At 40.3% G+C, this 18,721-nt stretch overlaps 1 protein-coding gene across 9 annotated transcripts in view; it reads left to right on the top strand.

The window, feature by feature from the left end:
* tbc1d5 (TBC1 domain family, member 5) overlaps positions 1-18,721 on the top strand; it is a 478,503-nt gene that overhangs the window by 181,441 nt on the left and 278,341 nt on the right. For all 9 annotated transcript variants that reach the window (XM_080209683.1, XM_080209656.1, XM_080209674.1 and 6 more), the window contains one exon: positions 4,890-5,025. In XM_080209683.1, the coding sequence (XP_080065809.1) occupies positions 4,908-5,025 (118 nt within the window). In that variant the 5' untranslated portion in view covers positions 4,890-4,907. The remainder of the gene's footprint in view (positions 1-4,889; positions 5,026-18,721) is intronic.

Genomic DNA, 18,721 nt, shown 5'->3' with positions numbered 1-18,721 from the left:
TATATTGCTCTATAAAATTTGTAATTCATATATACTGCACTGGAAATATAGCAGCAGCATCATCTTGTGTTTATTTGGCACTATTAACATATTTCCACAGCACTTCTCAAAAATCTAATCAGATACAAATAAACATGAACCAAGGAAGATGATTAATTCACGAGGTAACTAAAAGTTTTGTCAGAGTTGGTTTTCGAAGATAGTTTTTAAGAGGGAAGTTACAGAGGTGAAGTGAAGGTTAGTGTGGGTGTGGGTAGCAGAGTTTTGGAGCTGGAGAGAGCTTGTGGAGGATAGACCATGGGAGACCCTATAATAGCATTAGAATATTTGAGTCTTATGGCAAGAGAAGCATGAAATCCAACATGTGGGTTGAGACAGGCAGGGTTGAGCAAATTTACAAAGGTGAAAATGTAATTTAAGAGAAATAAGATGCCAAAGCTTTCAGTGGCCCAGAACATTGAAACCTGGCCCCATGTTTTTGGATGATGCCCCCAAAAGGAAATGCATAGATTGGAAGGGGCTAAGAATAGTTTTTTTTAGGCTCCAGATATAACATTGCTGGAACAGGATGCGAGCCATTGCTGGGGATATGCTTGCTACTTTGGATAGGCAAGTGTGGACGAAGCAAGAGCAATGGATTGGACCATTCAACTGGATAATAGATGAGGTGTAATAATCTAGAGTTTATAATTTCATAGTTCAGAGCTTCTTAACGTTTTTGTGAATGCTTAACTTTAATTAGGCTGATAGGCAGACATCTGAAATTATGTTAAATGTAGTACTGAAATACTTGTGTAATTAATAAGATTTATTGAAGTATATCTATGGCTTCAAGTAGTTACAGCAAGCTTTGTGGTACATTGGTGCTGGGTGCTTGGATATAGAGTTTCAATTTTCATTTCTAATGAAACTTAAATCCTAACTTTCTCCCCATATTATTATTGATACCTGCTGAGTTGTCAGGCGTTGACACAATGGGAGATATGTCAGACCAACAGAATCTATTGCAATATAATAAAAATAAAATGCTGCAGTTGCTGGAAATCCGACAAACAGAAGATGCTAGGAAAAACTCAACAAATCTGGTAGCATCTGTGGAGAGAAACACAGTTGAATGTCCATACGGCTCTCCAGAGCTCAAACCTACTGTGTGTTACTGTAATATTTAAGTGAGAAGCAATGATAATAGCGTCAGCAGAACTGGGCAGGATCATCCAACTTCCAAATCAAATATTACTTAAGTGAGGAAAACACTGAAAGCAATGGAACAATTAGAAGTACAAACCATTGTATTTTGAACTGACTACTGTCAGAGAAGAAATAAATAATCAAGTGGAATCTGCTACATGCACAGAATGACAAAAATGTTTTGTGGCCCTTAATGAAATTAGAATGCGCTCTAGCTTCTAAATGGCTATTCTATTCTGTCCTTAATTAATTTGGTGTCAGTTGTATGCAGCTTGTAACAGCAGGAGGTAATATTCCCGCCAACTTGCCTTACAATAGATATAATATAAAATATATAATGAAGGCATGTGTAGGTTAAGAAGAATATTGCTGAAGGTAAGTATTCTGCTTCAGAACTGAGATTGTGGCCAGTGCCTATTGGCTGGTTAGCTTTCAAGGCGGACTTGGAATGGAGTAATTGGTTACTGCTGATGTCAGTCACTACATGATTTCTCTCAGTTGACAGTATGGTCGTTTGCTTCTGCCAGTATATGTTTTCAAGAAGTTTATTTATTAGTGTCACAAGTAAGCTTGCATGAAACACTGAAAGTCTCCGGGTCGCCACACTCGAGTGCCTGCTCAGATACACTGAGGAAGAATTTAGTATGGCCAATGCACCTAACCACATTTTTTTTTGGACTGTGGGAGGAACCCACGGGGAGGAAACTCTCACAGATGCGGTGAACATGCAGATTCCACACAAACAGTGAACCAAGCCAGGAATCAAACCCAGGTCCGTGGCATTGTGAGGCAGCAGTGCTAACCGTTGTGCCACCATGTCGTCTAAAGGGTGTCTGAGTTAGAAAGGGTTAATGTGGGATTGGGAATACAGTATTGCGCACATGATGTGGAGAGTCACATGATATAGTGTGTGTAGAAAGAGCCCGAGAGAAGTCAGCATCAGGATAGCATCTATTTAGGGCAATACCTTTGAGATGTGTATATAGTTGTGCGTTAACAATGAACTGTTTATGTTCAACCTCACAAATCTCCAGACTTTCTGGTGAGACACCAAGCAACTTTACAACAGGTTCTGACTTTGACTTGTATGTATGTACAAATTAGATGCAGGAAAAAGGCTCTTAGTTCCTCAAATCTGCTCTGCCATTCAAGATCATGGCTAATCTGATTGTAACCTACTGCCCTCCCCAGTATCCTTTCATTTTCTTGTTTATCCAGAATCTTTTTACCTCTGCCTTAAAATATTCAAAGACTTTACTTCCACTGCCTCTAGAGGAAGGGAGTTACAAAGGCTGTCTCTCCTCTAAAAGAGAAAAAAGTGTCCCTGTCTCTTAGGTGGGTGACCCCTTACTTTTAAACAGTGACTCCTAGTTCCAGCTTCTCCCACAAGAGGAAATATCCTCCCCACATCCAACTTGTTAAGACTTTTCATGATTTTGTATGTTTCAATCATGGTGCCTCTTATTCTTCAAAACTCTAATAGATACCATCCTCGCCTGCCTAACCTTTCTTCATAAGACAACCTGCCCATTCCTGGTAAACCTTCTCTGAACACCTCCATTGTACTTGCATCATTCCTTAAGTAAATAGACCAGTAGTGTACACAGTGCTCCGGACGTGATTTGACCAGGGTCCTATAGAACTGAACGTGACCTCACTAATTTTATATTCAATTGCCCTTGCAATAAATGATAACATTCTATTAGCTTTCCTAATTACTTGTTGCACCTGCATATGAGCCTTGTGTGATTCATGCATGAGGACATCCAGATCCCTCTGAATCTCAAAGCTCTGCAATCTCTCACCATTAAGATTTTTTGATTTTTCTTGCAGATTCATAGACACATTTGATTGCTGGCTGGATAAGACAACATAAAATGCCAAGACGGTTGAAGTCGTTAAATAAATAAACAGCTATTTGCATCAAAAACAAAAATTTAAGTCAGCAAATCATAGATTAATGGTTGGATAAGTAGCTGAATTACTTCAATTGGATGGAACTTGCGGTATCAAACAATTGACTTTGCTACAGAAATGTTCAAGTTAAATGTTGTTCACAAAGCTTTAATTTTAAACAGATGATCCAATTGGAGCTATAGAATTATGATTATAATTTCACCAATTTGGTGTATGAAGACATTCATTTTATGCGTATTTTCAATGAGTATATATTACACTTTGTGGCCAGTTGTTCGTGCATCTTTTGTTTATTCTCTAAAAAAAAATGGGGAATATGTGGGGAATATTGTGTTATTCTATAAGTGTGTATGTGTGTATAAATTACTTAAGTTGGGGAATGGTTACTAGAGACAGTTCATCTGGGAGTTTTAAGATAGGATACAAGTTTATGTATTTGTACTGAGGTATTATGGTGAGTTTGAAGTAGAAGTAAATAAGTTGGGTCTAATGTTTACATTTTAAGTTAAAAGTTTGAATATTAGAGGGAAGTCAGAGGCGACAAGAAACATTTTGCATCTTACAGGAGTTCTATAAATAGGAGATGATATATTTTGTCACCCCAAAGCAGGGACAAAATCAAAATATGAAAGATTTTGTATTTGGAAGGATTTGAGTTTCAAAGAGATGTGAGAATTAGAGTTACTGCAGGGAGTTTAGTTGTTGACTGTATGAGAAAGATCACGTAGGAATAGCTGTCAACTTGGAGAAAATGCAGTTTGCATCAGCTCACCAGTGAAGCCAGAAAAGCCTTTGACTGTAAAAAGCAGTTGTGTTTTTGGGATTGCCACAGCAGAGCAGAAGAATTTTTGAGAGGCCATATGATATTAAGCAACAGTGGCTTTACCTTGGATAATAAAACTGGATTTTTATAACCATCTATAACAGAGTGTTGCAATGCCTGGAAGATATTTACTTGTGTGTCTGAGTAAGTAGAGGACCTTGTGAGGGGGAATGTTTAGAAGACTAATTTTAACTGTGTAACTATAATCCTGTATGTTGAAGTTTTCTTCTTTTCTTGGTAACAAACCTTATAATTTTTAATTTCCCAAAAGTGTGGCTGGATTTCTTGCTAATGAAATTAGTATATTTTCCTCTCATTTTCAGAACCCACAAAAAAAAATAGCCAGTAAGCCAAGTGTCCCTGTGGGATTTGGTTTACCAGCAATTAACATTTACCATGCTCATATATGACTCTGAGTTGATTTGATTTGATTTGATCTGCTTCCACAGATGTGAGATGCTTTCATATGAAATCTTAAGTTGAGGCAGAAAATTTCAAGCTGCTTTGTTATTGGTCAAATTGTCTTCACAAACAATAATATTCCAATAATAACTGAGAAATAAAATAGGCTCTGGCACTGATTTCTGGGACGTGCTCAACCCAGTTAACTGAAAAACATTTATTTTCCCTACTTTCTGACCACACATTTCTCTGTCCCAAATTGTTCTCTTTGAATATGGTTATATTTCCTATAATAATTTTTGTCACCAGATTCTTACGTGATTCATTCAGATGTTTCCTGAAACTTAATATACTTCTGTTATGTCCTGATGTATTGTAAACTACTGCATTATCTTATCTCTGAAACTGTCTCTAGTGACACCAGAAATCTTATGTAGGTACTTCATTCAAAACTATCAAAGGCCAAGCCATACAGTTCAGTGTTAGTCAATTAAATAACTGAAATTTATAGATAAATTTTTCAGTGCCAATATGTTAATCTTTTCTACTTGTAATTCAGTTGTAGGCAAAAGTCAAGATGTTGTCCTCATCGAGTAGGATTTCAGCTTTTGAACCTAGACACCCTCTGGAAGCAGACGTTCAAGAGACTGGGATTGATCCATTACAAAATGAACTAGTAAAGGATGGCGACAATGGTGAGTTAAAAATCCTGCGGTAGCACTTTGATCTTGCCTTATATCCAGGAAAAACAGAGCAATGGGTCATTGTTGCACACTGTTAAAATTTTAATAGTATTTAAGATTCTATCTCTTTATTAATATTTTGCTTCTCGTGATGTTAACTGCAAAATGTGAGAAGTGTGAATATATCAGAAAGCTTTTGCAAGAAAATATTTTTTGAAATGATCCTTCACAACAACTTAAAGTGCATGATATGTCCACCGTGAACAGCTTTGGCTATCAATCCTGCTCAAGAATTTAAGAACAAAGAACAACACAGCACGGGAAACTGGCCCTTCGGCCCAACAAGCCCGCGCCGCCAAGTTGTAACTGATCTCTAACAGGATGGTTGTTTTGATTGGCGAGAATGCAGAGTTCTCAAGTTGTGTTGCTTGAGATTAATTACAATTCTTCAGCAACAAGAGGCTGTAAAAATATCATTCCAAATAATTATACTAACATAATTATGGGGCACAGCTGAATCTACTCTATTTAGTTAACTACATGAAAGTGACCAGAGTATTCTCGCTGTAGAAATCAGTTGCCGTCTGAATGGTACCATTGAATAGCAGTGTTTAAGTTTTCCAAATCAATTAATATATATGTAAACAGAATCCCATTAACTCCATACGTGATACAGTGTTCATCCATTTATTATGGAGTCCACAGAATAATGATCTGCTAAATAATCCGATTTTCATAAATATTTTACATACAGCTGAGTTCTAAGTTGCTTGAGGCTAGTTATATTCTTCAGCAATGTGAGGCTCCCTTTATGTGGTGTCCTCCCTTCCACTGTTAGCCCCCCACCTTTTTTCTTAATTTATTTGCAGGATGAGTGTCGGTGACTAGGCCAGCATTTATTGCCCATTCCTAATTGCCCCCTCTTCTCTATGTGGCCTGCCCCCGCTCTCTTCCCTCTTTCTGTGACTCTTTCTCTTCTCCCCCCCCGCCACTGCTCCGTATGGCTTTTCTCTCTTTCCATTTCCTACTCGCTACTCTTCTTGTTCTTCTTCTGCCTTTTCTCAGTCTCTGCCATCCAGGTTCTCTACCTTTCCCCCCCTTCCCGTTCCACCTCAATGCCTCCCACCATTTTCATTCATTTGTCCTCTTAATTCACTCCATGTCACACTCTCCCCTCATTTTTAACCACCCCCTCCCTTTGTAAGGGATGGTAAAAATTCATAGAGTAAAAAAAATCCACCACAGTTGCAAAATTGATACTTATTTTACTAACCCCACCCCCCCACAAAGACTATTGTTTATGTAATCTATCTCTAAAGTAACTGAGCTGTTGGTCTTTTGTAATCAAGCCACGAAAAGGACGAAATCCAAAAATAAATTTTTATTGTTGTAAAAGAGTAAGCACCAAGTTTCTTTGGGTTTGCCTCAAACTCAAGTAAATTATATGCTGCAGATGCTTGTCTAAGTTTGGTAATATTGGAGAAGTTTGTGAAACATAATCTGCTATGTGGATTGTTTGCTATTGTTTATTTCTTTTTAATGACCTAAATTCTAGATTAGACCCGTTGTCTATTTATGATTTACTCTTCAGTTATCTGTAGGCTATGCAGACATAAAGGATGTATGATTTCTAATTAGAATATCACAAAATAATTATGGATGAGAAAGACCATTCAATCCTCCTTAGTACAGTCATTCAGAAGGTTCCACAGTCTGCCCATTTGCAGTACTAAATTGTTTGGTTCTTAATTGATTCCAAGAATTTTGCCTCCCATGCTCTGGGATGCCATTCCATATCAGGATTATCCCTACATGAAAAATAAGTTGAAGAATCGAATATCAGTTTAAAATGTTGCCATTGCTAGATACCACAGCCACTTAAGGCTGGAAGATTTTCACCCCTATTTGTTAATCTATTTGTAAAAAATATATCAAACATTAATGGACGTATTTCAACAAAACTTGGTATGGCCCAATGATTAGTTTTTATATTGCTGGAAAAAGTAACATGTTGAAGCTTTTCATCTTAAACTCATCAGGACACCTCGCAAAAATATGCAGCATATAAGGAGAAAACAGCAATTCATACAATATGAGAAAAGAATGCTGATTGGTTAGGAAGTGGACTCTAATGAGTAGGAGTCATGCAATGGAAAATGCTCCAGTTAATGATAATTTACAGTTAACTGCCAAACATGATTTGAAATTTAAATCAGGCAGTTGACCCTGATTAGTCAAGGTATTTCCCTGGGTAGTGAATCAACAAAGCAGGTGCAATGTGTGTACATGTTCTTTCTTCTGCAAAGAACTGGGCCTGTGTAATAATATATGTAGCTTCCAGTACATGCAAATGTACCACACCGTGAGCCAGACTGACGATCTTAAATCGATTGCCACTGTAATTATTTGCACACTGTAGATTGTTGAGCAAATGTTTTCCAATCCCGGAATCACATCTAACGTTAGACATTATGTTTTGAATTTTGCAAGCATGGGTTGGCAGTGTATGGTCTACATCTTGCTCATTGCGAATAGTGGGTGGGACACACTGATGAGATTCTCCAAACTTTGAGAGACACAGTCTATGAAAGGGATGGATAGGGTAGAGGTAGAGAGATTCTTCCTGCTTAGAAAGGATAGCAGGACTAGAGGGCACAGCCTCAAGATAAGGGGGGGCAGTTTAGACCAGAGTTGAGAAGGAACTTCTTCACTCAAAGGGTGGTGAATCTCTGGAATTCTCTGCCCGTTGAAGTGGTGGAGGCTGCCTCGCTAAATATATTTAAGTCACGGGTAGATAGGTTTTTGACAGACAAGGGAATTAAGAGTTATGGGGAGAAAGTGGAACTGATCCACTTCAGATCAGCCATGATCTTATTGAATGGCGGGGCAGGCTTGAAGGGCTAGATGGCCTACTCCTGCTCCTATTTCTTATGTTCTTACCTAGACCCCTAGGGGAACTCTGACCTTTGGAGAATGCCACTATAAACCTTCCTCCAATCTGAAAGCATTCATTTATCACTACTCCTTTTCCTGTCACTCACCTAATTCCTTTTTCTTCCTTGAGCTGGAAGTTGCTCATCTGTTGCATGGCGCTGTATCAAATGCCCTATGAAAATTCATAGATCCTGCATCAACAGCATTGCCCTTATCAACCTTCTCTATTACCTCCTCAAAAACTCCAGCAAGTTAGTTAAACATGATTTTCCCTTTACCCTGCACTTGTCCATGTGACTATTGATGGACGGCATGGTGGTACAGTGGTTAGCACTGCTGCCTCACAGTTCCAGGTTCTATTTCCAGCTTGGGCTACTGTTTGCGCGGAGTCTGCACGTTCTCCTCGTGTCTGTGTGGGGTTCCTCTGGGTGCTCCAGTTTCCTTCCGCAATCCAAAAGACGTGCTGGTTAAGTACATTGGCCATGCTAAGGCGCTGAAGTGTGGCGACTAAGGGATTTTCACGGTAACTTCATTGCAGTGTTAATGTAAGCCTACCTGTAACACTAATAAATAAACTTTAAAATTTTGTCTGGAATATAGATTCTAGGAGTTTCCCGACTACTATTGTCAGATGACTGATCTGCAATTGTCAGTTTTATCCTTGCACTCCTTTTGGGCAAGGGAATTCATTTAAAATTCCCCAGTGCTGTGACACCATCCCTATGTCTAAAGACAAGAAGATTATCACTGGTGCCTCTGCAATTTCCATTCTCACTTCCCTTTGTACTTTTGGATGCATCTGGTTCTAGCGTGTTATCAATTTTTAAAAAAAAACCTCCAGCTGCTCAGTTGTAAACTCTTTGAGTGTAACAATTATTTCTTCTCTCTCTCTGTCTTCAGCCCGGGTAGCATCTTGTTCCTTTGTAAATACAGATGCAAAGTACTTGTTTAATGCCTCCACTTTTTCTTTTGCTTTCATGTGCAAGATCAAGGAAGTACTTTTGAAGTGTTAATTGTAATCTAGGAAATGGGAGAGCCAATTTGTGCACAGTAAACGCCAACAAATAGCAATGTGATAATGACCAGCTATTCTGGATTTTATGAAGTTGATTAACGGATAAGCATTGACCAAGGAGTTTGGGGATAACCCTTGGAGGTACAGTGGTTAGTCTCACAGCATGAGGGGCCCAGGTTTGATTCTAGCCCTGGGTGACTGTCTGTGTGGAGTTTTCATATTCTCCCTGTGTACATGTGGGTTTCTTCAGGGTGTTCTGGTTTCCACTCACAGTGCAGAGATGTGCAGATTAATTGAATTGGCCATGCTAAATTGTCCACTTTCTGTCCCAAATGCACAGATTAGGTGGACCGGCTGTAGTAAATTGCCCCTTTGTGTCCCAAGATGTGTAGGTTAGGAGGATTATTGGGTTAAATACATGGGGGTAGGATCTGGGTTATGTATTCTTTCGAGCTGGTGCAGTCTCAGTAGGCTGATTCGCCTCTTGCTGCATTTTAGGAATTGTAATGAATACCCTTTCCACCTCCGCCAACCCACCTGCTCCTCTTTGAAATAGAGCCACGGGATCTTTTGTATCCATTTCAGAGGTTGTCCTAATTCCTGTTGCTATCCTGGCTTTTGCTAGATTGAAGATGCCAGGCCATCAGTTGGTAAAGCAGTGAGGTGTTTGTCTAATAGGAGTGAAGGAGTTGTCTTGCATCTTCACAGCAAAATCTAATTATTAGATGAAGAATAGTTTTGATATTACTTCTGGAAATGGGATGAAGCGATGGAGAGTATCTCCTGTGTACATATTTAATCAAATAATAACTATGGAAAATAGAACTCAGTATCCTGGATTTTAGAACCATTGGATTTGGAATATGTGATTATTTTCCAAAGTTGTTTTCTGTACGTGCTGTTCTATTTGTAGGTCTGTGTTTCAGTTATGCGCTTGCAGAAATCATTATTTTGTAATTTTAATATCACAAATAATTGTACTTTGTTCATTATTTTGCCAAAAAATCTTAAATAATGGATTGTAATTTGCTGAAAAAGTAACTGCAATTTCTGGAAAAGATACCATATTAGTTTGATGAGAAAGTAACCTGCCCTTGATCTTCATGAAGTTACTGCAATTGTATATTGACTGCCCATTAAATACACTAATGTTTTTAGATCCCTTTGAATGATGTGACAATTGTTGGTGTTTGCTGTAAATAGTTAAGAACCTGGCATTTCATTTCTTCAGCTGGGAATGAACTTTTGGAGATTTTTAAAAATGTCACATTGAGTTTTTTGTGGTGATGCATTTTGGGAGGACTAACAAGAGAATACACAATGAACAGGATGACGCTGAGAAGTAGTATAAAGGACCGGAGGTACCTTTTGATGCATGTCTAAAGATCCCTGAAGGACAAGTAGATAAGGTGACTATGAAGGCATATGCAATACTTTTATTAGTCGATGCATAACATGTATGAGCAGGGCAGTTATAAGGAGCCGTATTAGACACTCGTTAGGCCACAGATAGAGTACTGTGTGCAGTTCTGGTTGCCATACTATGGGAAGGAGGTTATTGCACTAGAAAGGGTGCAGAGAAGATTCACTAGGATATTGCATGGGTTGGAGCGTTTCAGCTATGAAGAGAGGTTGGAAAGGTTGGGGTCCTTAGAGCACAGAACGCTGAGGGGTACCTCATCTAGGTGTACAAAATGATTAACATATGACTGATATGAAGCAGTTAGTAAAGGGGTTAACAACCAGGGACATAGATTTAGGGTAAGGGGCAGGAGATTTAAGGACGAGTTGCAGAAAAACCTTCCCTCCCAGAAGGTGGTGAGAATCTGGAACTCACTGCCTGAAAGTGGTAGAGGGGGAAACCATCATGATATTTTATAAAGCATTGAAATAAGCACTTGAATTGCCATAGCATACAAGGCTACGGACCAAGCGCTGGAAAATGGGATTAGAATTAGAATAAATGTTTGGCCAGCGCAGACACAAGGGGCTGAAGGGCATCTTTCTGTGCTGTAAAATTCTATAACTCTGATGCATTTTTTAAATTTTCTGTCTCCTTTTCTCTAAAAAATAATGCAATCATCTTTTCCCTTGCTTTACTACACTTTTGGTACCTAATTTGACATTGAATTCGCCTCAGTCCTTTGTCTCTTGACCTCTCAGTTCTTTAATCTCGTCTGTTAATTCAGGTACCCCAATGGCCTTATTGTTGTTATCGAGTCATAGAGCAATACAGCGTGGAAACAGGCCCTCTGGCCCAACTGGTCCCTGATGACCATGGTGCCTTCCCATCTAGTCCCAATTACCCGCACCTGGTCCATGCCCCGCTAATCCTTTCCTATCCATGTACTTATCCAGATGCTTTGTTGTTGTTGCTATTGAATCTACCTCAACCACTTTCTCTGGCAGCTCATTCTATATAAGCACCACCTTCCTGCGTAAAGAAGTTATCCGTCCGGTCCCTTTTACGTTTTTTCCCTCTCAACTTAAACCTATGCCTTCTAATTTTTCATTCCCCTTCCCTGGGAAAAGGACTATGAGCATTCATCCTATCTATGCCCCTCATGCTTTTATACACCTCAATAAGGTCACCCCTCATTCTCCTACATTCCAAGGAATAAAGCCCTAGCTTTGCTAACAGTTCCCTGTAACTTGGGCCCGTTAGTCCTGGCAACATCCTTGTAAATCTTCTCTGCACTCTTTCCAGTTTGTCAATGTCTTTCCTATAACAGAGTGACCAAAACTGTACACCATGCTGCATGTTTTGAGCTTGCACATTCTGTAACAAACATGGCAAACAATTTTAATTTGCTCCAGTAAATTCCAGTCCCATATTGTAAGTGCTAGCTTTGTTCCATTTAATAGAGGATGATCCTTGAGAATGAGAAATGTTTATTAGAAATTGTTTTAATGCCGGATATTACTTTCTCTTTTCTCTTTTCCTTTCATCAGCAAATGAAGAATTACAATCTTCAGAAACCATTTCATTATAATTTAAATAAGTAACTGTCTTATTTCAAATATCATAGTGCTGTAATTCATGGTTATCTATCAAATAAAGTCTAGGGAGAATGTTCAGCTTTGCAGTGTACTATATTTGTAGAACCCAGGTGCAGAATGAATCATTTATGCACTCAATAAATTTGAGCATTTTGACTGGTGACGTTCTCTCGTGAAAAAAATAAACTCATTGCGTTACACAAAGTTATTAACACTGAATTGATACTTACAAGTGTCATTAATACATTTACCACGAATGTTCATTAACAATGTAAATTTATGCTGATGCACTCTGAGATGAGGTAATGACTAATGACTTTAAAGACTAATGGCACTTAAAATGGGTAGAAAGTTTAGATAGCAAATCTTCCAGGATAAATTAATCAAGGCCTGTATTCAACTTGGTATCAAAATATCTCTGTATACAACAAAGCAGCTGTTGTTAGCACAAATTTGACATAGAACATAGAACACTACAACACAAACAGGCCCTTCGGCCCATGAGTTGCGCCGATCACATCAACACCTATCTATAACCCCCAATCCCATAAAACCCCATATACTCATCCAGAAGTCTTTTAAAAGACCCCAGCGAGTTCGCCTCCACCACCACTGATGGCAGCCGATTCCACTCACTCACCACCCTCTGAGTGAAAAACTTACCCCTAACATCACTTCTGTACTTTCCTCCCCGCACCTTAAATCTGTGTCCTCTCGTAGCGACCATTTCAACCCGGGGAAATAGCCTCTGAGAATCCACCCTATCCATTCCTCTCAACATTTTATAAACCTCTATCAGGTCGCCTCTCAACCTTCGTCTCTCCAGGGAAAAGAGACCCAGCTCCCTCAACCTAACTTCATAAGGCATGCCTCCCAAGTCCAGGCAACATCCTTGTAAATCTCCTCTGTACCCTTTCAATAGCTTCTACGTCTTTCCTATAGTGAGGCGACCAGAACTGCGCACAGTACTCCAAATGAGGCCTGACAAGGGTCTTATAAAGTTGCAGCATTACCTCCCGACTCCTAAACTCAATCCCTCGATTAATGAAGGCCAGTACACCATACGCCTTCTTGACCACCTCTTCCACCTGCGAGGCCGATTTAAGAGTCCTGTGGACCCGGACCCCAAGATCCTTCTGCTCTTCAACACTACTAAGACTCCTGCCCTTGATAGTGTACTCGTTCATCCCGTTGGTTCTGCCAAAATGGACGACTACGCATTTATCCGCGTTGAAGTCCATCTGCCACTTCTCCGCCCAGTCGTCCTGCATCCTATTTATGTCCTGCTGCAACTTTTGACATCCTTCCAGACCATCCACAACACCACCGACCTTCGTGTCATCAGCGAACTTACTTACCCATCCCTCCACTTCCTCATCCAGGTCATTTATGAAAATGACAAACAGCAAGGGTCCTAGAACAGATCCCTGGGGCACTCCACTGGTGACTGACCTCCATTCAGAAAAAGACCCATCCACAACCACTCTCTGCCTTCTGCAGGCAAGCCAGTTCTGGATCCACAAGGCCAAAGGCCCTTGGATCCCATGCCCTCTCACCTTCTCAAGAAGTCTTGCATGGGGGACCTTATCAAACGCCTTGCTGAAGTCCATGTACACCACGTCCACGGCACTTCCTTCCTCAATGTGTTCAGTCACATTATCGAAGAACTCAACTAGGCTTGTAAGGCACGGCCTGCCCTTGACAAATCCATGCTGACTATTCCTGATCATGTCAAATCTCTCCAAATGCTCGATGACATCTAAAATAACACTTAATCAAAGTCTGAAATTCTCTGGACTGTTTATCCAGATGTCTAGAAATGAATATTGATTATTTTCTTGATTGAACACACAGTATTGAATATGGGCATTGGTGAGTTAAAAGTTTATAGAATAATATAGCATAGAAAGAGGCCAGATGGCCCATTGTGCCTGTACTAGCTCTTTGAGAGCTATCCAATTAGTTCACAAAGATTCACATGCTGGAATGGTTGGTTCTTATCCTTAGATTTTAGATTTCAAGTTTTAAATCTTTGATAGTTTTTCGATGATTTTGGCATTGTTAGATACACTGCCTTCCCCTCCAATTATAGGCTGTTTTGTGCTCCCATCACAGCTGGTCACGCTAGGAAGTTGTGATCCACTGAGCTAAATGATTACTAACCAGTTACAGTGGTCATGAGAATTTCAGTAAAAATGGGCCATAGTTTCTTGGTTCCCCAGCATCGCATTTGGGAGGTACTCCAGTGATGCGCTGGGGAATCCTGCCAGGAAGTTCAACTGTAAGAGTTTATCCAGCAATTGTCCAGAAGCGCTGACTCCCTCTGGACAATTGCACTGGGCTAGGAACCATCTGATAGAAGCGATTTAAATTGCTAACTTTAGATGGTTCTGCCAGTTTTACCCTGATAGTTGCTGGAGTTAGAAGGAAGAACGTTCCTTCTAACTCCAGAATAACTCTGTAAACATCCAGACACAGGCTTGCAGAGCTATTTCATGAGTAGCAGCATTATTGTTCACAAACCCATACAGAAATTGGAGAGATAAAAGAGATCAAAAATTGAACAGAATACTGTTACAGTGAGGAAGATTTCAGAAATGAAACAACAGATAATCAGAGTAATAAAAAAAACCAGGCATGGAGGACAAGTATGATTTCAGGAAATTGATGCATAATTTTTGTTATGAGAAGACATCTGAAAGCAGATTGTTTGAAATTAAAAGCCAAAACTGTAGCTTTTGTGGATATGCATAAAGTGATGACAGCAAATGGTTTTCTGTAGGTACGGCTTGTAGCAAACCAGTAGCTTCAAATGTATTCACTATCAAAATATATCAGATTGTCAAGGATTATATGGAGTTTGTGTTCAAGGAAGAAGCCTCCAAATTTTTGTGCAGTAAAGCAGCCAAATCAATTAGTATTCTTAGATCTGGGATCAGCTGAATTGCTGATGGTGGTGGGTGAAGGGAATATCCCTCCATTTAATATGTTGATTAAAGATGTTAATAGAGGTTATCGACCCATTTTATTGTATGAAATGTGGTTTAATTTCCAGTATTGTAGTTGTGGGAATTGTGTCAAAGTTGCCTATTAATGGTGTTGATTTTATACTTGGAAATGATCTCGCTGAAGATGAAGTACTTCTGTTTTCAGTGATGTCAGCCACATCTTGTAAAGCTGTTGAATTTGAAAATCCACAGGGGGAATCAGGCTATTTGAATTCCTGCTATGAAAATTGCTTCAACTAAAGATAAGTCCAAAGACTAAAAATCTCTGAATGCTGTGGTTATGGAGAACTTGGAACATCAGTGCAAGAGGAATTAAACCTGCAGATACAACCTAAGCAACCGATACCAAGGCAGAGAGCACCAGCACATAAAGCTTTCATACATTTTTGGGATATATGTGTCACTTATTGTCCATCCCTAATTACCCTTGGACTGAGTGCCACTTTAGAGGGAAGTTAAGAGACACCCACATTTCCATGTATCTGTAATCATCTGTAGGCCAGACCAGGTAAGAATGGCGGATTTTATTCCCTAAAGGACATTAGTGAACCAGACGAGTTTTTACCCAATTTGCCATGGTTTCATAGCCATGTTTAGAGTTTTAAATCTAGATTTTATTGAACACAGAATATTACCCAGCTCTCTGGATTACTAGTCAGTGACAATACCAGTACACATCACCTCAACAAATGATGGAACAAAGGAAAGTATGGTTGTGAAAGTAAGAGACTGAGTTACAAGTAACAACAAATACTGCTCCCATTGAATTACAGAAAAGGATTTGTGTTCTTAAACGTAAATTAAGACTCCGGAAAGGTAAAGTTGTTCCTCTCGAGATAAGAATTTGACAAGGCCCATATGAATGGGAAAATGAAAAGCAAAAAGAAATCAGAAAATTTTGTAAACTGGCTAAAACAGAGTATTAGGATATTCTGTCTGAATGTCGACATCACCATAATGTTCTTTGAAGTTCGGGGGTGGGGGAAGGGTGCGGCCCTCCTTTGGTGCTGGCTTTCCAGTGGTGCAGCGTTCCTTCAAGTCATGGAGCTGTAATGGAAGCCACCGAGGTGAGCCAATCTGGGCAGACAGGGCAACATCAACCAGCCCGGCCAGGCAAGGCCCGTAATCATCCCAGTCAGAACCAAAGGCAAAGAGAGAAACTTTCTGCAGAATTCTTTCTGTGTGAGCATGAGCAACAGCCCGCCTGTCTCCTTTCCTAGGGTGGAAAGGGCAAGCCCACTGAACAAGATGAAGATTGCCGAAGGAGGGAGGAAATTCAAGGAGTTGGTTCCTTTGCTACTGCATTATCAGGACTGAACAATCGTGTATACCCATTGTTCAGTATAAATGACATCTGAATTAAAATTCCTATTTAATGTTTTGGTTAATCCTTCTGCAGTTACAAATAATGTCACATTATGTAAATTATGTTGGGTAATACTATTGAATCACTTATTGAAGTATTTGATAAGGTGGCTCATGAAGCATGATAGAAAAAGTCAGACATTTGGATAGCAGCATGAACAAAAAGTTTGTTGCTATCTCTATTTTCTTGCATGCCCCTTTCAAGAAGATCTTATACATTTGGTTGATCTCCTGCTCCATTAAAGCTCTTCCTTAGCCTTTTTGCCTTTGTTATCTATCATCCCCAGCTCCAAATCACTTTGAAAATGCTGCTCACCCATTCTGTCCACAGCTTCCTTTATCTCTTTATAATGTTGTTTCTATGCACAACAATGAAATGAGTCCCAAATGGCATTTTCTGTGATTTTGACCATGATGTGTTGCTCTTTGTCATGCTCAGGTTTCTCTGTGGTTTTCAACACAGTTGATTGTATTCTGCTGTTGCAAAATTACTTTTCCTCCCTTGTTCTGCCCTCAGACTGTCCACATTTAGTTTTGCTCTTACCTATTCAATTATAGTGAGAGCATCTCTGAAATGTCTTCTGTTTCCTCCCCTACACAAATCCCTGATACTTGAAGGTTCATTCATTCTTCCCTTCTATTTGTTCGTTTACCTACTACTGCTTCACAATGCCATCTGAAGACTGGGGCTCTGCTTTGACATACGTGGTGATGACATCCAATCTTGATGCCATCATCTTTGGTCTTGAGCTAAGGTCCGACATATATTTCCTTTCATCACAACACTTTGTACTTCCATTTATATAACAGTACTGTGCCCAGGGATCGGTGCTGGGGCCTCAGCTATTTACCATTTATATAGATGACCTGGAGGAGGGAACCGAGTGTATGGTGTCGAAATTTGCTGATGACACCAAGATTGGCGGAACGGCAAATTGCGCGGATGGTGTGGAGAGTCTGCAGAAGGATCTAGATAGGCTGAGCGAATGGGCCAGGAAATGGCAAATGGAATTTAGTGTTGGCAAGTGCGAGGTGGTCCACTTTGGTAGGAAGGACTATTACTTACATGGCGAAAAACTGCAGCAGGCGACGGTGCAGAGGGACCTTGGGGTCCTTGTGCATGAGTCGCAAAAACCCAGCCTGCAGGTGCAGCAGGTGGTCAGGAAGGCAAATGGGATGCTGGCCTTCATAGCGAGGGGGATTGAATATAAAAGTAGGGAGGTCTTGCTGCAGCTGTATAGGGCATTGGTGAGGCTGCAGCTGGAGTACTGTGTGCAGTTTTGGTCGCCGCACTTACGCAAGGATATTTTGGCCTTGGAGGGAGTGCAGAGGAGGTTTACTAGGCTGATACCGGAGTTGAGGGGGTTGAGCTATGAGGAGAGGCTGAATTAACTAGGCTTGTACTCGTTAGAGTTTAGAAGAATGAGGGGAGATCTCTTTGAGACGTATAAGATGATGAATGGGATGGATAGGATAGAGGTGGAGAGACTCTGCCCGCTCAGAAAGGACAGTAGGACTAGGGGGCACAGCCTCAAGATAAAGGGGGGGCAGTTTAGAACGGAGTTGAGGAGGAACTTCTTCACTCAAAGGGTGGTGAATCTCTGGAATTCTCTGCCCGTTGAAGTGGTGGAGGCTGCCTCACTAAATATTTTTAAGATGCGGGTTGATGGGTTTTTGATAAGCGAGGGGATTAAGGGTTATGGGGAGAGGGCGGGAATGTGGAACTGAGCCACGACAGATCAGCCATGATCTTATTGAATGGCGGGGCAGGCTCGAAGGGCTAGATGGCCTACTCCTGCTCCTATTTCTTATGTTCTTATTCCACATTGGTCCATTTGTAGATGAAATCATTATGCAAACCTTATCATTGCATAATTTATTTAGACTTAGAATCCCTACAGTATAGAAAGAGGCCATTTGGCCCATCGAGTCTGCACCGACCACAATCTCACCCAGGCCCTACCCCCACGCCCCTACACATTTTACCCACTAATCCCTCTAACCTATACATCTCAGGACACTAAGGGGCAATTTTAGCATGGCTAATCAACCTAACCCGCACGTTTTTAGACTGTGGGAGGAAACCGGAGCACCTGGAGGAAACCCACGCAGACATGAGGAGAATGTGCAAACTCCACACAGACTGAAGTGCTCCACTATCTGGCCTCTAATCCTTAATCTGGGATTATCCAAAATTCTGCTGTCCGTATCATAGTTTGTACAAGTCCTGTTCATCCACAATTCCAATCTTTATCACTGTTTTGATGCCTTGTCCCTGAATGCTTGAAATTAAAATTTCTTGACTGCATTCTCAATTATTGTTATGGCTCTTGTTACCTCCATGTTTTGACCCCAGTCTTACAAGTCATGCCTACCTTTCGTTCCT

Source organism: Carcharhinus amblyrhynchos, chromosome 2 (genome assembly GCF_965287045.1).
Source record: "Carcharhinus amblyrhynchos chromosome 2, sCarAmb.v2.hapA, whole genome shotgun sequence".
NCBI classification, from domain to species: domain Eukaryota; kingdom Metazoa; phylum Chordata; class Chondrichthyes; order Carcharhiniformes; family Carcharhinidae; genus Carcharhinus; species Carcharhinus amblyrhynchos.
This window is presented reverse-complemented; position numbering and strand designations above follow the sequence as displayed.